The following is a 25822-nucleotide window of genomic DNA, read 5'->3' as shown; positions in this document are numbered from 1 at the left end:
AAAACGCTGTTTGGCCCTGACTTGAAAGAGATTATCTCTGATATCACTGGGGGTAAGGGCCACGCCCTTCCTCAGGATCGGCCTTTCAAGGCCAAAAATAAACCTAATTTTCGTCCCTTTCGTAGAAACGGACCAGCCCAAAGTGCTACGTCCTCTAAGCAAGAGGGTAATACTTCTCAAACCAAGCCAGCTTGGAGACCAATGCAAGGCTGGAACAAGGGAAAGCAGGCCAAGAAACCTGCCACTGCTACCAAGACAGCATGAAATGTTGGCCCCCGATCCGGGACTGGATCTGGTGGGGGGCAGACTCTCTCTCTTCGCTCAGGCTTGGGCAAGAGATGTTCTGGATCCTTGGGCGCTAGAAATAGTCTCCCAAGGTTATCTTCTGGAATTCAAGGGGCTTCCCCCAAGGGGGAGGTTCCACAGGTCTCAGTTGTCTTCAGACCACATAAAAAGACAGGCATTCTTACGTTGTGTAGAAGACCTGTTAAAAATGGGAGTGATTCATCCTGTTCCATTAGGAGAACAAGGGATGGGGTTCTACTCCAATCTGTTCATAGTTCCCAAAAAAGAGGGAACGTTCAGACCAATCTTAGATCTCAAGATCTTAAACAAGTTCTCAAGGTTCCATCGTTCAAAATGGAAACCATTCGAACAATTCTTCCTTCCATCCAGGAAGGTCAATTCATGACCACGGTGGATTTAAAGGATGCGTATCTACATATTCCTATCCACAAGGAACATCATCGGTTCCTAAGGTTCGCATTCCTGGACAAGCATTACCAGTTTGTGGCGCTTCCTTTCGGATTAGCCACTGCTCCAAGGATTTTCACAAAGGTACTAGGGTCCCTTCTAGCTGTGCTAAGACCAAGGGGCATTGCTGTAGTACCTTACTTGGACGACATTCTGATTCAAGCGTCGTCCCTTCCTCAAGCAAAGGCTCACACGGACATCGTCCTGGCCTTTCTCAGATCTCACGGATGGAAAGTGAACGTGGAAAAGAGTTCTCTATCTCCGTCAACAAGGGTTCCCTTCTTGGGAACAATAATAGACTCCTGACTGTTACAGACGAGGAACAGGACTTGGGAATTATTATTTCAGATGATTTAAAACTTAGTAAACAATGTAGTAAGGCAGCGAGTAAGGCTAGCAGAATGCTTGGATGTATTGGTAGAGGTATTTGCAGCAGAAATAGTAAGGTTCTTATGCCACTTTATAGATCATTAGTTAGGCCTCATCTTGAGTATTGTGTGCAGTTCTGGAGGCCATATCTTCAGAAGGATATTAACAAACTTGAATCTGTGCAAAGGAGGGCTACCAAAATGGTACATGGTCTAAAAAATAAAACTTACCAGGATAGGCTCAATGACCTAAATATGTATAGCTTAGAGGAGAGAAGGGAAAGAGGTGATATGATAGCAACTTTCAAGTACATTAAAGGGTTTAGTAAAACTGAGGCTGTGGGTATTTTACATAAAATGGAAAATTCAAGAACAAGGGGTCATGAGCTCAAGCTAAAGGGTAGTAGATTCAGGAGTAATTTGAGGAAGCACTTCTTTACAGAAAGAGTGATTGATTTATGGAATAAACTTCCTCAAGAGGTAGTAGCAACAAACACTGTGGGGGACTTTAAAAATGCATGGGACAAGCATAGGGCTATCCTACGAACTAGATAAGTTTATACTGTTAGGTAAGGTGGGGCAGACTTGCTGGGCCTATGGCTCTTATCTGCCGTCAATATCTATGTTTCTATGTTTCTATCAGAAATGAGGATTTTTCTGACAGAGGCCAGAAAAACAAAACTTCTAGACTCTTGTCGGATACTTCATTCCGTTCCTCTTCCTTCCATAGCGCAGTGCATGGAAGTGATAGGTTTGATGGTAGCGGCAATGGACATAGTTCCTTTTGCGCGCATTCATCTAAGACCATTACAACTGTGCATGCTCAGTCAGTGGAATGGGGACTATACAAACTTGTCTCCGAGGATACAAGTAAATCAGAGGACAAGAGACTCACTCCGTTGGTGGCTGTCCCTGGACAACCTGTCACAAGGGATGACCTTCCGCAGACCAGAGTGGGTCATTGTCACGACCGACGCCAGTCTGATGGGCTGGGGCGCGGTCTGGGGATCCCTGAAAGCTCAGGGTCTTTGGTCTCGGGAAGAATCTCTTCTACCGATAAATATTCTGGAACTGAGAGCGATATTCAATGCTCTCAAGGCTTGGCCTCAGCTAGCGAGGGCCAAGTTCATACGGTTTCAATCAGACAACATGACAACTGTTGCGTACATCAACCATCAGGGGGGAACAAGGAGTTCCCTGGCGATGGAAGAAGTGACCAAAATCATTCTATGGGCGGAGTCTCACTCCTGCCACCTGTCTGCTATCCACATCCCAGGAGTGGAAAATTGGGAAGCGGATTTTCTGAGTCGTCAGACATTGCATCCGGGGGAGTGGGAACTCCATCCGGAAATCTTTGCCCAAGTCACTCAACTGTGGGGCATTCCAGACATGGATCTGATGGCCTCTCGTCAGAACTTCAAAGTTCCTTGCTACGGGTCCAGATCCAGGGATCCCAAGGCGGCTCTAGTGGATGCACTAGTAGCACCTTGGACCTTCAAACTAGCTTATGTATTCCCGCCGTTTCCTCTCATCCCCAGGCTGGTAGCCAGGATCAATCAGGAAAGGGCGTCGGTGATCTTGATAGCTCCTGCGTGGCCACGCAGGACTTGGTATGCAGATCTGGTGAATATGTCATCGGCTCCACCATGGAAGCTACCTTTGAGACGAGACCTTCTTGTTCAAGGTCCGTTCGAACATCCGAATCTGGTCTCACTCCAGCTGACTGCTTGGAGATTGAACGCTTGATCTTATCGAAGCGAGGGTTCTCAGATTCTGTTATCGATACTCTTGTTCAGGCCAGAAAGCCTGTAACTAGAAAGATTTACCACAAAATTTGGAAAAAATATATCTGTTGGTGTGAATCTAAAGGATTCCCTTGGGACAAGGTTAAGATTCCTAAGATTCTATCCTTCCTTCAAGAAGGATTGGAAAAAGGATTATCTGCAAGTTCCCTGAAGGGACAGATTTCTGCCTTGTCTGTGTTACTTCACAAAAAGCTGGCAGCTGTGCCAGATGTTCAAGCCTTTGTTCAGGCTCTGGTTAGAATCAAGCCTGTTTACAAACCTTTGACTCCTCCTTGGAGTCTCAACTTAGTTCTTTCAGTTCTTCAGGGGGTTCCGTTTGAACCCTTACATTCCGTTGATATTAAGTTATTATCTTGGAAAGTTTTGTTTTTGGTTGCAATTTCTTCTGCTAGAAGAGTTTCAGAATTATCTGCTCTGCAGTGTTCTCCTCCTTATCTGGTGTTCCATGCAGATAAGGTGGTTTTACGTACTAAACCTGGTTTTCTTCCAAAAGTTGTTTCTAACAAAAACATTAACCAGGAGATTATCGTACCTTCTCTGTGTCCGAAACCAGTTTCGAAGAAGGAACGTTTGTTGCACAATTTGGATGTTGTTCGCGCTCTAAAATTCTATTTAGATGCTACAAAGGATTTTAGACAAACATCTTCCTTGTTTGTTGTTTATTCCGGTAAAAGGAGAGGTCAAAAAGCAACTTCCACCTCTCTCTCTTTTTGGATTAAAAGCATCATCAGATTGGCTTACGAGACTGCCGGACGGCAGCCTCCCGAAAGAATCACAGCTCATTCCACTAGGGCTGTGGCTTCCACATGGGCCTTCAAGAACGAGGCTTCTGTTGATCAGATATGTAGGGCAGCGACTTGGTCTTCACTGCACACTTTTACCAAATTTTACAAGTTTGATACTTTTGCTTCTTCTGAGGCTATTTTTGGGAGAAAGGTTTTGCAAGCCGTGGTGCCTTCCATCTAGGTGACCTGATTTGCTCCCTCCCATCATCCGTGTCCTAAAGCTTTGGTATTGGTTCCCACAAGTAAGGATGACGCCGTGGACCGGACACACCTATGTTGGAGAAAACAGAATTTATGTTTACCTGATAAATTACTTTCTCCAACGGTGTGTCCGGTCCACGGCCCGCCCTGGTTTTTTAATCAGGTCTGATAATTTATTTTCTTTAACTACAGTCACCACGGTATCATATGGTTTCTCCTATGCAAATATTCCTCCTTAACGTCGGTCGAATGACTGGGGTAGGCGGAGCCTAGGAGGGATCATGTGACCAGCTTTGCTGGGCTCTTTGCCATTTCCTGTTGGGGAAGAGAATATCCCACAAGTAAGGATGACGCCGTGGACCGGACACACCGTTGGAGAAAGTAATTTATCAGGTAAACATAAATTCTGTTTTTTGTTAAACTTCAGTCACCTCTGCACCTTGGATTTTCCTTTCTCTTCCTATGACTGGAGTGGGAGGGAACGGAGGAGCTATTTATACAGCTCTGCTGTGGTGCTCTTTGCCTCCTCCTGCTGACCAGGAGTCGATATCCCACAAGTAAGGATGAAATCCGTGGACTCATCGTATCCAAAAAGAAATACATTTATCAGGTAAGCATAAATTTTCTTTTTGTTGGGGTAAGCAAGTTGTGCTACTCCCACTTTACTAGTATTGTTGAAAAACGCTTATCTCAAAACTTACAAAATATCACAGCAGTAGTATTACTCAGTCTGTTATATCAACAGTAATATTATAGCCGGAAAGCGTTTTTTCCACCAGATTGTAAGAAACAATATAAACGATCGCTTTAAGTCCGGAATATATGCTACATATCATCTTACATTGATATTTTACTTACAACCCATGTTAAAGTACAAGCTGGTTGACTATAATAAGTAATATACAGCAGGGCCAGCACTGACCTTTCAGATGATATGCTTATATATCCAGGAGACCTTCTCTGATAACTAGATAACCTTAAGCTATTTTGTTGCAACAGGCAATATAATATGTAACGACCCACCCTTTGATAATATTAATATAGGGGCTACTATAATCTAATTCAAACTGCAACTGTTGCACACAATAATCAGCATTATAGATGGTACAGCCAGTACTCCAATACACATATATATGTGGGTATTTACTTGATGACCGTCATGATTTATTGAGAATAAGCTATTTTTCACATATACCGTAGTGGAAGTGCTTTTAACTTGTTCTTGTGTGTGGACAGTTACCGGGATGTTTACTTATTTCAAGCTGTCCTTTTATTCAAATGTGAATCAATAAAAGTTAAATTTTATAAATCACTCCATGATATATTTTTCTACAACCTACTTTTTTTTGTGTTTAGAGGCATTTCTTCTTCGGTCATCCCAATCTAGGGATGAGTTCTCCCAATAAAAATTCAATTGTTGATGCCTATACTCAACCATTGGGGTTAGTCTAGAGATAAAACTTTTTACAAGACTCCCCCGTGGAAATTCATTAGTCCTTAGTCACAATCTTTTTTTGTTTATATAACAAAGTTATTTAAAGGGACATGAAACCCAAAATTTTTCTTTCATGATTCTGATATTGAATACAATTTTAAACATCTTTCCAGTTTACTTCTATTATTTAATTTGCTTTCTTCTCTTGTTATTCTTTGCTGAAAGGTTTATCTATGTTCAGTCAGCAACCAGAAGTGCATTGCTACTCATTCAACAACGCATACCAAGAGAACGGAGACAATTTGTTAATTGAAGTAAATTAGAAAGTTGCTTAAAATATCCTGCTCTATCTGAATCATGAACAAAAGATTGTGGGTTTCATATCCCTTTTAAGATTTAGCACAACACAATGCTAAATGCAAGACAATAAACAGTCATGTGATCAGAGGGCTGAAAGAAGGTTCTTAGATACAAGGTAATCACAGAAGTAAAAAGTACATTAATATAACTGTGTTGGTTATGAAAAACTGGGGAATGGGTAATAAAGTGATTATCTTTTAAAACGCTAAAAAGTATATTGTAGACTGTCCCTTTAAAGGGACATTCCAGTGAAAAAACATCTTTGAATAGAAACCACTTTTCCAATATACATGTATTTGCAAAAATTCTTCTATTAAAAGGTATAACTGTTTTAGTGTTAATATTTTTATATGCACGTGCATGTGAAGCATAGCTAGATATACTCAGTGCTGCAGCTGCTCAGAGCGCCAGTGGGCTTGTATCCTGTCAACAATTTAACAAATTGAGTCATTTCAAGATGGTTCAAGCACCTTAGGCTCTCTGAGCAAGTGCCCTATTTAAAATGCTGGTGCAAGCTGCATACTTAGATACACATTTGAAACAGCTATAGCTTTTATTAGAAGCATTTTTGCTAATACATGTATATTTCAAAAATGATTCTATTCAAAACTGAAATGTATTCATGTGTAGTCCAATTTTGGCTGGAATGTCCCTTTAATGTGTCTCCCAACAGTACATACAAAAGGTAGAAACTCACCAGAATACTAAAGGCACAGTCTACACCAGAATTGTTATTGTTTTAAAAGATAGATAATCCCTTTATTACCCATTCCCCAGCTTTGCATAACCAACACAGTTATATTAATATACTTTTAACCTCTGTGATTATCTTGTATCTAAGCCTCTGCAAACTGCCCCTTTATTTCAGTTCTTTTGACAGACTTGCAGTTTAGCCAATCACTGCCTGCTCCCAGATAACTTCACGTGCACGAGCACAGTGTTATCTATATGAAATACGTGAACTAACACCCTCTAGTGGTGAAAAACTGTTCAAATGCATTCTGAAAAGAGGTGGCCTTCAAGGTCTAAGAAATAAGCATATGAACCTCCTAGATTAAGCTTTCAACTAAGAATACCAAGAGAACAAAGCAAAATTGGTGATAAAAGTAAATTGTAAAATTGTTTAAAATTACATGCTCTATCTAAATCATGAAAGTTTATTATTATTTGGGCCTAGACTGTCCCTTAAATCCTTTGTGTATTATGATTTCTCCACTCACTTGCAAAGGGCTTGTACAAATGACTTCTCTAGCCTTTCACGCCATTCCGCTTGTCTCGTGAGAGAGTCGCTGACGTTTGCTAAGGTCACGTGTCTTCCAGCGACCTATGGTATGAGCAGATTACTGGTGCAGGTACGAGAACACTTCTCTGGGCTTCTTTCTCAAGTAACGGTTAGAAATCAGAGCGCTCTGATAAGATTTTTAAATAAAAGACTTGAGTAGCTGGTTATAGGAAATACTCCTATTAATGCGTTTCGGCTTTGTTGCTTTAGCTCATTTTGCCAGATCTTGCCTTTTTATTTAAAAGTTCGGATCCACCTCCTTGTGTTTTAGGTCATATTTTCAGGATGTCTAAAGTTTAGCACAGGTGATCTAATCAGATGCTCAGTAATTGAGGTGAGTTTCTACCTATTGTATAGATGTACTGTTGGGAGAAACATTTGCGAAAAAGAGAATAACAGTCCACATTAGGTGACTTTTTCAGATCCTGTCACACTATTCAATACCGTATCTTCACAAAGAATATCACAGTCCATATAAAGTGATTTTTTTTTTTTTTTTTAAAGATCCATTAGATATCTGGAAGTTACACTGTTACTAACAGTACTTTTACATAGGGGCGGTAACTTTTTGTTTTCTTTTTTTAACCACTTGGCAACATTTTTGCTATTCAACTAGAACATTTATAAAAGATATATCTATGGTTCAATGACACCTATTAATATTTGTTTTGTATTTTAGATCTTGTGTTTTGTCAATGTGTGTTTTTTGTAATTTTCTTTTATTATTTAGTACCACCGGTGGTATATTTACATATTGTTATTTTACTATTAGTTGGATTTAGAATATTTGCATCTCCACAATTGAATAAATGTAAACTTTTATATTATAATAACTTCTTATTTTCTTTCATGTAATTGGCAAGAGTCCATGAGCTAGGGACGTATGGGATATACATTCCTAGCAGGAGGGGGCAAAGTTTACCAAACCTCAAAATGCCTATAAATACACCTCCCACCACACCCACAACTCCCTTTTTACAAACTTTGCTTCCTATAGAGGTGGTGAAGTAAGTTTATGCTTACTTATTATTGTTAAGCTGTTATTTTCTTCAGCTCAATTTTGTGGCATTTATTTTTTTTATGCTTAAAATGTTTCTACATGTACAATGACATTTACTGTTTTTTACTTATTCAGTTCATGTACTTGATTTCATCTGCAAACATCACATGTTATTGCTTTTATCATAAAGGTTATGACTGCTATTATGCCTTTAAGTAAACTTACGAGGTCTTTTCAAAATTAAGATTTTAATTAACTTTGTTCTGACCGACAGCATACTTAAGTTTATTCTACTGATGGTTTTCTTTGGCTCAAAGGATCGTCAGAGACAGTTTTATTAAAAATGCTCCTTATTTTTCATATGAACTTTCTTTAAGGAAATTTTTTTATTTCTAGCTTTTAGGAGCCTAGTTCTCCTATTAACTGTTATTTTAAAACCTGGATTTTAAGATTTTAACTTGCTCTTGAGGGTTTTTCCTATTCAAGATACTATCTGTGTTTTGTTCTAAAGAATAATTTATCCTGATTTCTTTTTGGGACTGTACTACTATTTCTATGGAAATATGCAGAAGCTGAGGAAGAGCTTCAGTCTGTGGGTGACGTCTCTGACTCGGGGAAACCTGATTCAGATATGTCTACTTTTAAATTTAAGCTTGAGAACCTCCGGGTGTTGCTTGGAGATGTTTTAGCTGCTCTGAATGACTGTAACACAATTGCAGTGCCAGAGAAATTGTGTAGACTGGATAAATACTATGCGGTGCCGGTGTGTACTGACGTTTTTCCATTACCTAAAAGGTTTACAGAAATTATTACTAAGGAGTGGGACAGACCCGGTGTGCCGTTTTCCCCCCCTCCTATTTTTAGAAAAATGTTTCCAATAGACGCCACCACACGGGACTTATGGCAGACGGTCCCTAAGGTGGAGGGAGCAGTTTCTACTTTAGCAAAGCGTACCACTATCCCTGTCGAGGACAGTTGTGCTTTTTCAGATCCAATGGATAAAAAATTAGAAGGTTACCTTAAGAAAATGTTTATTCAACAAGGTTTTATCCTGCAGCCCCTTGCATGCATTGCTCCTGTCACTGCTGCTGCGGCGTTCTGGTTTGAGTCTCTGGAAGAGGCCTTTCAGACAGCTACTCCATTGACTGAAATACTTGACAAGCTTAGAACACTTAAGCTAGCTAATTCTTTTGTTTCTGATGCCATTGTTCATTTGACCAAACTAACAGCTAAGAATTCTGGATTCGCCATCCAGGCGCGTAGGGCGCTATGGCTTAAATCTTGGTCAGCTGACGTGACTTCAAAGTCTAAATTACTTAACATTACCTTCAAGGGGCGGACCCTATTCGGGCCTGGTTTGAAGGAAATTATTGCTGACATTACTGGAGGTAAGGGTCATACCCTTCCTCATGACAGGGCCAAATCAAGGGCCAAACAGTCTAATTTTCGTGCCTTTCGAAACTTCAAGGCAGGTGCAGCATCAACTTCCTCTGCTACAAAACAAGAGGGAACTTTTGCGCAATCCAAGCCGGCCTGGAAATCTAACCAGGCCTGGAGCAAAGGCAAGCAGGCCAGAAAGCCTGCTGCTGCCTCTAAGACAGCATGAAGGAACGGCCCCCTATCCGGCAACGGATCTAGTAGGGGGCAGACTTTCTCTCTTCGCCCAGGCGTGGGCAAGAGATGTTCAGAATCCCTGGGCGTTGGAGATCATATCTCAGGGATATCTTCTGGACTTCAAAGCTTCCCCCCCACATGGGAGATTTCACCTTTCGAGATTATCTGTAAACCAGATAAAGAAAGAGGCATTCTTACGCTGTGTGCAAGACCTCCTAATAATGGGAGTGATCCATCCAGTTCCACAGATGGAACAAGGACAGGGATTTTATTCAAATCTGTTTGTGGTTCCCAAAAAAGAGGGAACCTTCAGACCAATTTTGGATCTAAAGATCTTAAACAAATTCCTCAGAGTTCCATCGTTCAAAATGGAAACTATTCGGACAATCCTACCTATGATCCAGGAGGGTCAGTACATGACCACATTGGATTTGAAGGATGCTTACCTTAACATACCGATTCAAGATCATCATCGGTTCCTAAGGTTTGCCTTTCTAGACAGGCATTACCAGTTTGTGGCTCTTCCCTTCGGGTTAGCTACAGCCCCAAGAATTTTTACAAAGGTTCTGGGGTCTCTTCTGGCGGTCCTAAGACCACGGGGCATAGCAGTGGCCCCTTATCTAGACGACACCCTGATACAGGCGTCAAACTTCCAAATTGCCAAATCTCATACGGACATAGTGTTGGCATTTCTGAATTCGCATGGGTGGAAAGTGAACGAGGGAAAGAGTTCTCTATCACCCCTCACAAGGGTTTCCTTCCTAGGAACTCTGATAGATTCTGTAGAAATGAAAATTTACCTGACGGAGTCCAGGTTATCAAAGCTTCTAAATTCCTGCCGTGTTCTTCACTACATTCCGCGCCCTTCGGTGGCTCAGTGCATGGAAGTGATCGGCTTAATGGTAGCGGCGATGGACATAGTGCCATTTGCGCGCCTACATCTCAGACCGCTGCAATTATGCATGCTCAGTCAGTGGAATGGGGATTACACAGATTTGTCCCCTCTGCTAAATCTGGATCAAGAGACCAGAGATTCTCTTCTCTGGTGGCTATCTCGGGTCCATCTGTCCAAAGTTATGACCTTTCGCAGGCCAGATTGGACAATTGTAACAACAGATGCCAGCCTTCTAGGTTGGGGTGCAGTCTGGAATTCCCTGAAGGCTCAGGGATCGTGGACTCAGGAGGAGAAACTCCTCCCAATAAATATTCTGGAGTTAAGAACAATATTCATTGCTCTTCTAGCTTGGCCTCAGTTAGCAACCCTGAGGTTCATCAGATTTCAGTCGGACAACATCACGACTGTGGCTTACATCAACCATCAAGGGGGGACCAGGAGCTCCCTAGCGATGTTAGAAGTCTCCAAGATAATTCGCTGGGCAGAGACTCACTCTTGCCATCTATCAGCGATCCATATCCCAGGTGTAGAGAACTGGGAGGCGGATTTTCTAAGTCGTCAGACTTTTCATCCGGGGGAGTGGGAACTCCATCCGGTGGTGTTTGCTCAATTGGTTCATCGTTGGGGCACACCAGAATTGGATCTCATGGCGTCTCGCCAGAACGCCAAGCTTCCTTGTTACGGATCCAGGTCCAGGGACCCAGAAGCGACGCTGATAGATGCTCTAGCAGCACCGTGGTTCTTCAACCTGGCTTATGTGTTTCCACCGTTTCCTCTGCTCCCTCGACTGATTGTCAAAATCAAACAGGAGAGAGCATCGGTGATCTTGATCGCGCCTGTGTGGCCACGCAGAACCTGGTATGCAGACCTGGTGGACATGTCATCCTTTCCACCTTGGCCTCTGCCTCTGAGTCAAGACCTTCTACTACAAGGTCCTTTCAATCATCCAAATCTAATTTCTCTGAGACTGACTGCCTGGAGATTGAACGCTTGATTTTATCAAGGCGTGGCTTCTCCGAGTCAGTCATTGATACCTTAATACAGGCACGAAAGCCTGTAACCAGGCAAATCTACCATAAGATATGGCGCAAATATCTTCATTAGTGTGAATCCAAGAATTACTCATGGAGTAAGGTTAGGATTCCTAGGATATTGTCCTTTCTCCAAGAGGGTTTGGATAAAGGATTATCAGCTAGTTCTTTAAAGGGACAGATTTCTGCTCTGTCTATCCTTTTGCACAAGCGTCTGGCAGAGGTTCCAGACGTCCAGGCATTTTGTCAGGCTTTGGTTAGAATTAAGCCTGTGTTTAAGCCGGTTGCTCCTCCATGGAGCTTAAACTTGGTTCTTAAGGTTCTTCAAGGAGTTCAGTTTGAACCCCTTCATTCCATTGATATCAAACTTTTATCTTGGAAAGTTCTGTTTTTGATGGCTATTTCCTCGGCTCGTAGAGTCTGAGTTATCAGCTTTACAATGTGATTCTCCTTATCTGATTTTCCATACAGATAAAGTAGTTCTGCGTACAAAACCTGGGTTTTTACCTAAGGTAGTTTCCAACAAGAATATCAATCAAGAGATTGTTGTTCCATCATTGTGTCTTAATCCTTCTTTAAAGAAGGAACGTCTTTTACATAATTTGGACGTAGTCCGTGCTTTAAAGTTTTACTTACAAGCGACTAAAGATTTTCGTCAAACATCTTCCCTGTTTGTTGTTTACTCAGGACAGAGGAGAGGTCAAAAGGCTTCGGCAACCTCTCTTTCTTTTTGGCTTCGGAGCGTAATGCGCTTAGCCTATGAGACTGCTGGACAGCAGCCCCCTGAAAGGATTACAGCTCATTCTACTAGAGCTGTGGCTTCCACCTGGGCCTTTAAAAATGAGGCTTCTGTTGAACAGATTTGCAAAGCGGCAACTTGGTCTTCGCTTCATACCTTTTAAAAATTTTACAAATTTGATACTTTAGCTTCTTCGGAGGCTATTTTTGGGAGAAAGGTTCTACAGGCAGTGGTCCCTCCCGTTTAAGTACCTGCCTTGTCCCTCCCTTCATCCGTGTACTTTAGCTTTGGTATTGGTATCCCACAAGTAATGGATGATCCGTGGACTGGATACACCTAACAAGAGAAAACATAATTTCTTTCATGTAATTAGCAAGAGTCCATGAGCTAGTGACGTATGGGATATACATTCCTACCAGGAGGGGCAAAGTTTCCCAAACCTCAAAATGCCTATAAATACACCCCTCACCACACCCACAAATCAGTTTTACAAACTTTGCCTCCCGTGGAGGTGGTGAAGTAAGTTTGTGCTAGATTCTACGTTGATATGCGCTTCGCAGCAGGCTGGAGCCCGGTTTTCCTCTCAGTGTGCAGTGAATGTCAGAGGGATGTGAAGAGAGTATTGCCTATTTGAATTAAATGGTCTCCTTCTACGGGATCTATTTCATAGGTTCTCTGTTATCGGTCGTAGAGATTCATCTCTTACCTCCCTTTTCAGATCGACGATATACTCTTATATACCATTACCTCTACTGATTCTCGTTTCAGTACTGGTTTGGCTTTCTACTACATGTAGATGAGTGTCCTGGGGTAAGTAAGTCTTATTTTTTGTGACACTCTAAGCCAGTGCTTTCCAAACTGTGTGTCGGGACACACTAGTGTGTCAGCAGTAGTGTGTAGGTGTGTCCCAGCTTCAGCACAAATTTTTTTTTATTTTTTTTTTGGTTTCTGACTTTCCGCCTTCCTGCTACGCATATCACATGGTTGACATGTGATTGATATCTAGGGGGATACAGATCATCTTAACCTATTGGTGCAGCTCAGTGGGGACTGAAACTATTCCCATTGGCGGCACATTGGCTCCTGACTTCACGTGTACTCTCCTTAATTGGCTCTTGACTGCATGTGTAGTCAGTGAGTGGGACAGCAGTGTGTTTGCAGCACGGGCAGTAGTGAGTCGGACTCACTGACTTCAGCTCAGCGTTTAAGCTGCCGCCCTCAGAGCTCGGTGAGTCTGATTACTGCCCGTGCTGCAAACAAAACCTTCTGTTTGCTAGTACAACTGAATTACTGTGTCGCGAAATGATGTAAGTCTAAAAAGTGTGTCGCCAACATAACAAGTTTGGAAAGCTCTGCTCTAAGCTATGGTTGGGCACTTTTATATAAAGTTCTAAATATATGTGTTTAAACATTTATTTGCCTTGATTCAGGATGATCAATATTCCTTATTTCAGACAGTCAGTTTCATTATTTGGGATAATGCATATGAATAATCATTTTTTCTTACCTTAAAATTGACTTTTTTCCCTGTGGGCTGTTAGGCTCGCGGGGGCTGAAAATGCTTCATTTTATTGCGTCATTCTTGGCGCGGACTTTTTTGGCGCAAAAAAATTCTTTGTCATTTCCGGCGTCATACTTGTCGCCGGAAGTTGTTCGTGTTTGCGTAATTTTTTTTACGTTTTGCGGCAAAAATGTCGGTGTCACCGGATGTGGCGTCATTCTTGGCGCCAAAAGCATTTATGCGCCAATAATGTGGGCGTCTTTTTTGGCGCTAAAAATTGTGGGCGTCATTATTGTCTCCACCTTTTTTCACATTATTTAAGTCTCATTTTTCATTTGCTTCTGGTTGTTAGAGGCTTGTTCGTTGGCATTTTTTCCCATTCCTGAAACTGTAATTTAAGGAATTTGATAGATTTTGCTTTATATGTTGTTTTTTCTCTTACATATTGCAAGATGTCTCAGATTGACCCTGGATCAGAAGCTACTTCTGGAAAAACGCTGCCTGATGCTGGTTCTACCAAAGTTAAGTGTATTTGTTGTAAACTTGTGGTAACTGTTCCTCCGGCTGTAGTTTGCGATGAATGTCATGATAAACTTGCTAATGCAGATAGTATTTCCATTAGTAATATTCCATTACCTGTTGCTGTTCCATCAACATCTAATACTCAGAATGTTCCTGTTAATATAAGAGATTTTGTTCCTAAATTTATTAGGAAGGCTATGTCTGTTATTCCTCCTTCCAGTAAACGTAAAAGGTCTCTTAAAACTTCACATTTTTCAGATGAATTTTTAAATGAACATCATCATTCTGATTTGTCTTTTTCTGATGATGATTTTTCTGGTTCAGAGGATTCTATCTCAGATATTGACACTGATAAATCTTCATATTTATTTAAAATGGAATTTATTTGTTCTTTGCTTAAAGAAGTTTTAATCGCATTAGAGATGGAGGAATCTAGTCCTCTTGATACTAAATCTACTAAGCGTTTAAATTCGGTTTTTAAACCTCCTATAGTTATTCCGGAAGTTTTTCCTGTCCCTGATGCTATTTCTGAAGTAATTTCTAGGGAATGGAATAATCTGGGTAATTCATTTACTCCTTCTAAAAGGTTTAAGAAATTGTATCCTGTGCCTTCTGACAGATTAGAGTTTTGGGACAAAATCCCTAAAGTTGATGGGGCTATCTCTACTCTCGCTAAACGTACTACTATTCCTACGGCAGATAGTACTTCATTTAAGGATCCTTTAGATAGGAAGATTGAATCCTTTCTAAGGAAAGCTTATTTATGTTCAGGTAATCTTCTTAGGCCTGCTATTTCTTTGGCTGATGTTGCTGCAGCTTCCACTTTTTGGTTGGAGGCTTTGGCACAACAAGTGTCAGATCATAATACCCATAGCATTGTTAAACTTCTTCAACATGCTAATAACTTTATTTGTGATGCCATCTTTGATATCATTAGAGTTGATGTCAGGTATATGTCTTTAGCTATTTTAGCTAGAAGAGCTTTATGGCTTAAAACTTGGAATGCTGATATGTCTTCTAAGTCAACTTTGCTTTCCCTTTCTTTCCAAGGTAATAAATTGTTTGGTTCCCAGTTGGATTCTATTATTTCAACTGTTACTGGGGGGAAAGGAACTTTTTTACCTCAGGATAAAAAATCTAAAGGTAAATATAGGGCTGCTAATCGTTTTTCGTTCCTTTCGTCAGAATAAGGAACAGAAGCCTGATCCTTCCCCTAAAGGAACGGTTTCTGTTTGGAAACCATCTCCAGTCTGGAATAAATCCAAGCCTTTTAGAAAGCCAAAGCCAGCTCCCAAGTCCACATGAAGGTGCGGCCCTCATTCCAGCGCAGCTGGTAGGGGGCAGATTACGATTTTTCAAAGAAATTTGGATCAATTCGATTCACAGTCTTTGGATTCAGAACATTGTTTCACAAGGGTACAGAATAGGTTTCAAGGTAAGGCCTCCTGCAAGAAGATTTTTTCTTTCTCGCATTCCAATAAATCCAGTGAGGGCTCAGGTGTTTCTGAAATGTGTTTCAGATCTAGAGTTGGCTGGAGTAATTGTGCCAGTTCCAGTTATGGAACAGGGTCTGGGGTTTTACTCAAATCTATTCATTGTACCAAAGAAGGAGAATTCCTTCAGACCAGTTCTGGATTTAAAAATATTGAATCGTTATGTAAGGATACCAACATTCAAAATGGTAACTATAAGGACTATTCTGCCTTTTGTTCAGCAAGGGCATTATATGTCCACAATAGATTTACAAGATGCATATCTGCATATTCCGATTCATCCAGATCACTATCAGTTTCTGAGATTCTCTTTTCTAGACAAGCTTTACCAGTTTGTGGCTCTGCCGTTCGGCCTAGCAACGGCTCCAAGGATTTTTTCAAAGGTTCTCGGTGCCCTTCTATCTGTAATCAGAGAACAGGGTATTGTGGTATTTCCTTATTTGGACGATATCTTGGTACTTGCTCAGTCTTCACATTTAGCAGAATCTAATACGAATCGACTTGTGTCGTTTCTTCAAGAACATGGTTGGAGGATCAATTTACCAAAGAGTTCATTGATTCCTCAGACAAGGGTAACCTTTTTAGGTTTCCAAATAGATTCAGTGTCCATGACTTTGTCTCTGACGGACAAGAGACGTCTGAAATTGGTTTCAGCTTGTCGAAACCTTCAGTCTCAATCATTCCCTTCGGTAGCCTTATGCATGGAAATTCTAGGTCTTATGACTGCTGCATCGGACGCGATCCCCTTTGCTCGTTTTCACATGCGACCTCTTAAAGGACCAGTCAATACAGTAGATTTGCATAATCAACAAATGCATGATAAGAAGACAATGCAATAGCACTTAGTCTGAACTTCAAATGAGTAGTAGATTTTTGTTAAATAAATTGCAAAGTTATATCTATTTCCACTCCCCTTGTATCATGTGACAGCTATCAGCCAATCACAAATGCATATACGTATATTCTGTGAATTCTTGCCCATGCTCAGTAGGAGTTGGTGACTCAAAAAGTGTAAATATAAAAAGACTGTGCACATTTTGTTAATGGAAGTAAATTGGAAAGTTGTTTAAAATTGCATGCTCTATCTGAATCATGAAGTTTAATTTTGACTTGAGTGTCCCTTTAAGCTTTGTATGCTGAACCAGTGGTGCAGGGATTATACAAAGATATCACAGTTAATATCTTTAAATCCGATTGTACGACACTCTGACGTGGTGGACAGATCACCATCGTTTAGTTCAAGGGGCTTCTTTTGTTCTTCCAACCTGGACTGTGATCTCAACAGATGCAAGTCTGACAGGTTGGGGAGCTGTATGGGGAGCTGTATGGGGGTCTCTGATATTCTCTGATATTCATTGTTTTGTACAGGCTTTGGTTCGCATCAAACCTGTCATTAAATCAATTTCTCCTCCTTGGAGTTTAAATTTGGTTCTGGGAGCTTTACAAGCTCCTCCTTTTGAACCTATGCATTCTCTAGATATTAAATTACTTTCTTGGAAAGTTTTGTTTCTTTTGGCCATCTCTTCTGCTAGAAGAGTTTCTGAGTTATCTGCTCTTTCTTGTGAATCTCCTTTTCTGATTTTTCATCAGGATAAGGCAGTGTTGCGGACTTCATTTAAATTTTTACCTAAGTTGTGAATTCTAACAACATTAGTAGAGAGATTGTGGTTCCTTCTTTGTGTCCTAATCCTAAGAATTCTAAGGAAAGATTGTTACATTCTTTGGATGTGGTAAGAGCTTTGAAATATTATGTTGAAGCTACTAAAGATTTCCGAAAGACTTCTAGTCTATTTGTTATCTTTTCTGGTTCTAGGAAAGGTCAGAAGGCCTCTGCCATTTATTTGGCATCTTGGTTAAAGTCTTTGATTCATCATGCTTATGTTGAGTCGGGTAGAACTCCGCCTCAAAGGATTACAGCTCATTCTACTAGGTCAGTTTCTACTTCCTGGGCGTTTAGGAATGAAGCTTCGGTTGATCAGATTTGCAAAGCAGCAACTTGGTCTTCTTTGCATACTTTTACTAAATTCTACCATTTTGATGTATTTTCTTCTTCTGAAGCAGTTTTTGGTAGAAAAGTACTTCAGGCAGCGGTTTCAGTTTGATTCTTCTGCTTATAATTTCATTTTTTTTCATTATAAGATTTAAACTTTATTTTGGGGTGTGGATTATTTTTCAGCGGAATTGGCTGTCTTTATTTTATCCCTCCCTCTCTAGTGACTCTAGCGTGGAAGTTCCACATCTTGGGTATTTATTATCCCATACGTCACTAGCTCATGGACTCTTGCTAATTACATGAAAGAAAACATAATTTATGTAAGAACTTACCTGATAAATTCATTTCTTTCATATTAGCAAGAGTCCATGAGGCCCACCCTTTTTTGTGGTGGTTCTGATTTTTTTTGTATAAAGCACAATTATTCCAATTCCTTATTTTTTATGCTTTCGCACTTTTTTCTTATCACCCCACTTCTTGGCTATTCGTTAAACTGATTTGTGGGTGTGGTGAGGGGTGTATTTATAGGCATTTTAAGGTTTGGGAAACTTTGCCCCTCCTGGTAGGAATGTATATCCCATACGTCACTAGCTCATGGACTCTTGCTAATATGAAAGAAATGAATTTATCAGGTAAGTTCTTACATAAATTATGTTTTATGCTTACCTGATAAATTTATTTCTCTTATGGTGTATCCAGTCCACGGCCCGCCCTGTCCTTTTAAGGCAGGTCTAAATTTTAAACTACAGTCACCACTGCACCCTATGGTTTCTCCTTTCTCGGCTAGTTTCGGTCGAATGACTGGATATGGCAGTTAGGGGAGGAGCTATATAGCAGCTCTGCTGTGGGTGATCCTCTTGCAACTTCCTGTTGGGAAGGAGAATATCCCACAAGTAATGGATGATCCGTGGACTGGATACACCATAAGAGAAATAAATTTATCAGGTAAGCATAAATTATGTTTTTTTTTATTATTAAAGCACAATTATTTTTCTGGTTCCTCTTTTTATATGCTTTTTTTACTCCTTTTGTTATCACCTCACTACTTGGCTGTTCGTTAAACTGAGTTGTGGGTGTGGTGGGAGGTGTATTTATAGGCATTTTGAGGTTTGGGAAACTTTGCCCCCTCCTGGTAGGAATGTATATCCCATACGTTACTAGCTCATGGACTCTTGCCAATATGAAAGAAAATAATTTATCAGGTAATTTCTTAAATAAATTGTGTTTTTTTTCCTTATCTTTTAAAAGCATTTACTGACTTATTTCCATGTGCTGGTTGGTGCCAATCTATAAACTTATTCTTCAGGTTGCTCATCCTAGAGTAATATTTATGAATAGGCTGGGTGTACCATTACTGGAATTATGTCCCTGTCATGAGACTAATTTATGTGGAAATGAATTTCATAAGTGCAAAAACTAAATGGAATAGCACTTAAATTAATTTGTCCTTTCAGGAATCAAAGAAAACCGAAGTCAGCAGTTCATCAGATATTACTGCAGTGAGTGCAGTTATTACCTCAAGCATATCTCCTCCAAAACTAGAAGAACCCGACTCCACCACAGATTCAGCCCTGGGACCTGTAGAAGTATCACCTAAAACTGAAAATGTAATGCCGGACTCCACTAGCCAAGGTAGCTTCTGAATCACTCTGGGAATAAATAATAATGTAAATGCTAGTTTTACTCATATAAAAGCTGCTGCAATGTGAGATTTTTTGCTTGTAATCTAGAATCCTTAAATGACTGCACTGAAACATATTGTGTAGTAAAACGTGATTGGGTGGTGGCAAAGAAGACATTGAATATGTGAACAGCAGTAGTCATGAATTATTTCAATCCTGAAAAATGTAAAAATCTGTAGTTAAAACAATTTTTTTTTTTTAATCACAAATAAATGCAACATCGTACAGATTTTTATGTCCAGGTATTTTTTGTGAACAATGAAAATGAGGGCTGCATAGTTATGTGAGATCATACAAATATGCAGTACATCTTTTGTGACTGCTGCTCTTATATTCAGCATACAGCTACTTAGCAGTAATGCACCACCATGCATGCTGTATGAAAGTTGCCTGTGGCATTCCCTTGTTTGACTGCACTAAACAAGCTCTTTTGTTCTGATGAGAGGAGTTTGGTCTATGGTTTAGTATGTTTAGGTTCTAATTTTGAGAAGACTGACTATAGACCGCTTCACTTTTAGTTTGTATAGTTCTGTCTCTAGATTGCCTCGCTTTTGCCTTCATGTCACCAACAGGCTTGAAGAGAATATTTAATCATATCTAAATATTGCTACTAACTGTTTTTATCCATGTTAAAGAATTGAAAAAGCTAAGTAAAAATTGTGTTTATGTAGGTTTCACAAACATCAGCTTTTCATTCGGAATCGATTCTGGCTCAGGATTGTCATTTGCAGAATTGGCATCAAAAAATTCTGGTGATTTTGCTTTTGGTTCTAAAGGTAGGTACAAACATAGATAAAATGTTAATTACCCATGTGCGCACACCATTGGGAGTTGCTTCTGGTCTACTGGTCTAATTTAAAACTAGTTTTTACACTACCATTTTCTTGTCTCTACTAACTAATACTTTTTCTTGGCCTGTGGTAACATTCCACTGAGAAGAGTATCATCCTGTAACTCTGTCAGGAATGTCCAATCTCAAAGTGTGGGAGTGGAAATCAGAATAAGGGGGACAAAGGACTGTTTAAAATTGACACACAAAAACACGAGGGGAATATCTAATATTACTCTTGGACATATTAATACTCTGTGTAAATGATTTATTTAGAAATGCTTGGTTGTAGCTAGATTTTGATGATATTTTACTTTAATAATAATCAGGTGACTTCCACTCCTAAGCTTTAAAAGCATTATACTTGTTCCCTACAGTGTATTGTATTCCTGTCCTCATGACTGACTTAGTAGACAGATGCTAAAGAAGATAAGCTCTACAAGACAAGTTGGTGAAATCTTGAAACCAATAGGCTTTTTATTACTTGTCTATTGTTAGTTTTATTCTCAGTGAATTAATTGTACTGGATTTTACAAAATATGGGGCTCTTATCAGCATTTTTATTTAGGACTGTTATAACAGACATTTTCAAGATTTTTATGTATAGAAGGTATGCAGGGAAAATCCGGCAAGGGAGCAGTCTAGTTAGCAGTCAACCCTTTGTACATAAGTAGGGCTCCTCTTGTCTTTTAGGATGGTATTGGAGTACCAAAACCTCTCAACAGGCTGAGCTCCTGTGATTTTAAATAAATCACAAATTTTAGAATTAGAATATATCATGGCTCGACAAATACAGGAGCCAGGGAGTCGCTGGCTCCTAGAATTTTACCCTTGGCTCCAAAATGTTTGGGTAATTCTCCATATACCTATATAAGAATACAACTGTCTGAATCATAAATATTCTTACTGGCTCCTAAATCTTAAACAGATTTGTCGACCACTGAAATAAATTGTAGAGTGTGTAATGCACAGTAGTATGCACACCGTCTAAGAAACTATTAAAATGTGTTGTGTGGTATCAAGTCACAACATTATCAAATTGTAGTACAGTGTTTTCTTTCATGTAATTAGCAAGAGTCCATGAGCTAGTGACGTATGGGATATACATTCCTACCAGGAGGGGCAAAGTTTCCCAAACCTTAAAATGCCTATAAATACACCCCTCACCACACCCACAAATCAGTTTTACAAACTTTACCTCCTATGGAGGTGGTGAAGTAAGTTTGTGCTAGATTCTACGTTGATATGTGCTCCGCAGCAGGTTGGAGCCCGGTTTTCCTCTCAGCGTGCAGTGAATGTCAGAGGGATGTGAGGAGAGTATTGCCTATTTGAATGCAATGATCTCCTTCTACGGGGTCTATTTCATAGGTTCTCTGTTATCGGTCGTAGAGATTCATCTCTTACCTCCCTTTTCAGATCGACGATATACTCTTATATATACCATTACCTCTGCTGATTTTCGTTTCAGTACTGGTTTGGCTTTCTACAAACATGTAGATGAGTGTCCTGGGGTAAGTAAATCTTATTTTCTGTGACACTCTAAGCTATGGTTGGGCACTTTTTTATAAAGTTCTAAATATATGTATTCAAACATTTATTTGCCTTGACTCAGGATGTTCAACATTCCTTATTTTCAGACAGTCAGTTTCATATTTGGGATAATGCATTTGAATCAATCATTTTTTTCTTACCTTAAAAAATTTGACTTTTTCCCTGTGGGCTGTTAGGCTCGCGGGGGCTGAAAATGCTTCATTTTATTACGTCATTCTGGCGCTGACTTTTTTGGCTCAAAAAATCTTTTCTTTTTCCGGCGTCATACGTGTCGCCGGAAGTTGCGTCATTTTTTTTGACGTTCTTTTGCGCCAAAAATGTCGGCGTTCCGGATGTGGCGTCATTTTTGGCGCCAAAAGCATTTAGCCGCCAAATAATGTGGGCGTCTTATTTTGGCGCTAAAAAATATGGGCGTCGCTTTTGTCTCCACATTATTTAAGTCTCATTTTTCATTGCTTCTGGTTGCTAGAAGCTTGTTCCTTGGCATTTTTTCCCATTCCTGAAACTGTCATTTAAGGAATTTGATCAATTTTGCTTTTTATGTTGTTTTTTCTCTTACATATTGCAAGATGTCTCACGTTGCATCTGAGTCAGAAGATACTTCAGGAAAATCGCTGTCTGGTGCTGGAACTACCAAAGCTAAGTGTATCTGCTGTAAACTTTTGGTAGCTGTTCCTCCAGCTGTTGTTTGTACTAATTGTCATGACAAACTCGTTAATGCAGATAATATTTCCTTTAGTAATGTACCATTACCTGTTGCAGTTCCATCAACATCTAATGTTCAGAGTGTTCCTGATAACATAAGAGATTTTGTTTCTGAATCCATCAAGAAGGCTATGTCTGTTATTGCTCCTTCTAGTAAACATAAAAAATCTTTTAAAACTTCTCTTTATACAGATGAATTTTTAAATGAACATCATCATTCTGATTCTAATGACTCTTCTAGTTCAGAGGATTCTGTCTCAGAGGTTGATGCTGATAAATCTTCATATTTATTTAAAATGGAATTTATTCGTTCTTTACTTAAAGAAGTACTAATTGCTTTAGAAATTGAGGATTCTTGTCCTCTTGATACTAAATCTAAACGTTTAGATAAGGTCTTTAAATCTCCTGTGGTTATTCCAGAAGTTTTTCCTGTTCCTGGTGCTATTTCTGAAGTAATTTCAAGAGAATGGAATAATTTGGGTAATTCATTTACTCCTTCTAAACGTTTTAAGCAATTATATCCTGTGCCGTCTGATAGATTAGAATTTTGGGACAAAATCCCTAAAGTTGATGGGGCTATTTCTACCCTTGCTAAACGTACTACTATTCCTACGTCAGATGGTACTTCGTTTAAGGATCCTTTAGATAGGAAAATTGAATCCTTTCTAAGAAAAGCTTATCTGTGTTCAGGTAATCTTCTTAGACCTGCTATATCATTGGCTGATGTTGCTGCAGCTTCAACTTTTTGGTTGGAAACTTTAGCGCAACAAGTAACAGATCATGATTCTCATAATATTATTATTCTTCTGCAACATGCTAATAATTTTATCTGTGATGCCATTTTTGATATTATCAGAGTTGATGTCAGGTTTATGTCTCTAGCTATTTTAGCTAGAAGAGCTTTATGGCTTAAAACTTGGAATGCTGATATGTCTTCTAAATCGACTCTACTTTCCATTTCTTTCCAGGGTAACAAATTATTTGGTTCTCAGTTGGATTCTATTATCTCAACTGTTACTGGTGGGAAAGGAACTTTTTTACCACAGGATAAAAGATCTATGGGTAAAAACAGGGCTAATAATCGTCTTCGTTCCTTTCGTTTCAACAAAGAACAAAAGCCTGATCCTTCTTCCTCAGGAGCAGTTTCAGTTTGGAAACCATCTCCAGTCTGGAATAAATCCAAGCCTTCTAGAAAAGCAAAGCCAGCTTCTAAGTCCACATGAAGGTGCGGCCCTCATTCCAGCCCAGCTGGTAGGGGGCAGGTTACGTTTTTTCAAAGAAATTTGGATCAATTCTGTTCACAATCTTTGGATTCAGAACATCGTTTCAGAAGGGTACAGAATTGGTTTCAAGATAAGACCTCCTGCAAAGAGATTTTTTCTTTCGCGTGTCCCAGTAAACCCAGCGAAAGCTCAAGCATTTCTGAAATGTGTTTCAGATCTAGAGTTGGCTGGAGTAATTATGCCAGTTCCAGTTCTGGAACAGGGGCTGGGGTTTTATTCGAATCTCTTCATTGTACCAAAGAAGGAGAATTCCTTCAGACCAGTTCTGGATCTAAAAATATTGAATCGTTATGTAAGGATACCAACATTCAAAATGGTAACTGTAAGGACTATCTTGCCTTTTGTTCAGCAAGGGCATTATATGTCCACGATAGATTTACAGGATGCATATCTGCATATTCCGATTCATCCAGATCACTATCAGTTCCTGAGATTCTCTTTCCTGGACAAGCATTACCAGTTTGTGGCTCTGCCGTTTGGCCTAGCTACAGCCCCAAGAATTTTTACAAAGGTTCTCGGTGCCCTTCTGTCTGTAATCAGAGAACAGGGTATTGTGGTATTTCCTTATTTGGACGATATCTTGGTACTTGCTCAGTCTTTACATTTTGCAGAATCTCATACAAATCGACTTGTGTTGTTTCTTCAAGATCATGGTTGGAGGATCAATTTACTAAAAAGTTCATTGATTCCTCAGACAAGGGTAACCTTTTTGGGTTTCCAAATAGATTCAGTGTCCATGACTCTGTCTTTGACAGAAAAGAGACGTCTAAAATTGATTTCAGCTTGTCGAAACCTTCAGTCACAATCATTCCCTTCGGTAGCCTTATGCATGGAAATTCTAGGTCTTATGACTGCTGCATCGGACGCGATCCCCTTTGCTCGTTTTCACATGCGGCCTCTTCAGCTCTGTATGCTGAATCAATGGTGCAGGGATTACACAAAGATATCTCAATTAATATCTTTAAAACCGATTGTACGACACTCTCTGACGTGGTGGACAGATCACCATCGTTTAATTCAGGGGGCTTCTTTTGTTCTTCCGACCTGGACTGTAATTTCAACAGATGCAAGTCTTACAGGTTGGGGAGCTGTGTGGGGGTCTCTGACGGCACAAGGAGTTTGGGAATCTCAGGAGGTGAGATTACCGATCAATATTTTGGAACTCCGTGCAATTTTCAGAGCTCTTCAGTCTTGGCCTCTTCTGAAGAGAGAATCGTTCATTTGTTTTCAGACAGACAATGTCACAACTGTGGCATACATCAATCATCAAGGAGGGACTCACAGTCCTCTGGCTATGAAAGAAGTATCTCGAATTCTGGTTTGGGCGGAATCCAGCTCCTGTCTAATCTCTGCGGTTCATATTCCAGGAATAGACAATTGGGAAGCGGATTATCTCAGTCGCCAAACGTTGCATCCGGGCGAATGGTCTCTTCACCCAGAGGTATTTCTTCAGATTGTTCAAATGTGGGAACTTCCAGAAATAGATCTGATGGCTTCTCATCTAAACAAGAAACTTCCCAGGTATCTGTCCAGATCCCGGGATCCTCAGGCGGAGGCAGTGGATGCATTATCACTTCCTTGGAAGTATCATCCTGCCTATATCTTTCCGCCTCTAGTTCTTCTTCCAAGAGTAATCTCCAAGATTCTGAAGGAATGCTCGTTTGTTCTGCTGGTAGCTCCGGCATGGCCTCACAGGTTTTGGTATGCGGATCTTGTCCGGATGGCCTCTTGTCCTTTTTTCCATCAGGATCTCAAATCCTTAAATTTAAGGTATGGATATTGAACGCTTGATTCTTGGTCAAAGAGGTTTCTCTGACTCTGTGATTAATACTATGTTACAGGCTCGTAAATCTGTATCTAGAGAGATATATTATAGAGTCTGGAAGACTTATATTTCTTGGTGTCTTTCTCATCATTTTTCCTGGCATTCTTTTAGAATTCCGAGAATTTTACAGTTTCTTCAGGATGGTTTAGATAAAGGTTTGTCCGCAAGTT

At 40.0% G+C, this 25822-nt stretch overlaps 1 protein-coding gene across 1 annotated transcript in view; it reads left to right on the top strand.

The window, feature by feature from the left end:
* LOC128652506 (E3 SUMO-protein ligase RanBP2) overlaps positions 1–25822 on the top strand; it is a 715575-nt gene that overhangs the window by 583158 nt on the left and 106595 nt on the right. Inside the window, exons 22-23 of the mRNA XM_053705441.1 lie at positions 19232–19409; positions 20131–20235. Coding sequence (XP_053561416.1) covers positions 19232–19409; positions 20131–20235 — 283 coding nt within the window. The remainder of the gene's footprint in view (positions 1–19231; positions 19410–20130; positions 20236–25822) is intronic.

This window comes from Bombina bombina, chromosome 3 (assembly GCF_027579735.1).
Source record: "Bombina bombina isolate aBomBom1 chromosome 3, aBomBom1.pri, whole genome shotgun sequence".
Classification (NCBI taxonomy): Eukaryota; Metazoa; Chordata; class Amphibia; order Anura; family Bombinatoridae; genus Bombina; species Bombina bombina.
Note: the sequence above shows the minus strand (reverse complement) of the source record. Positions and strands in the feature narration are given on the sequence as shown.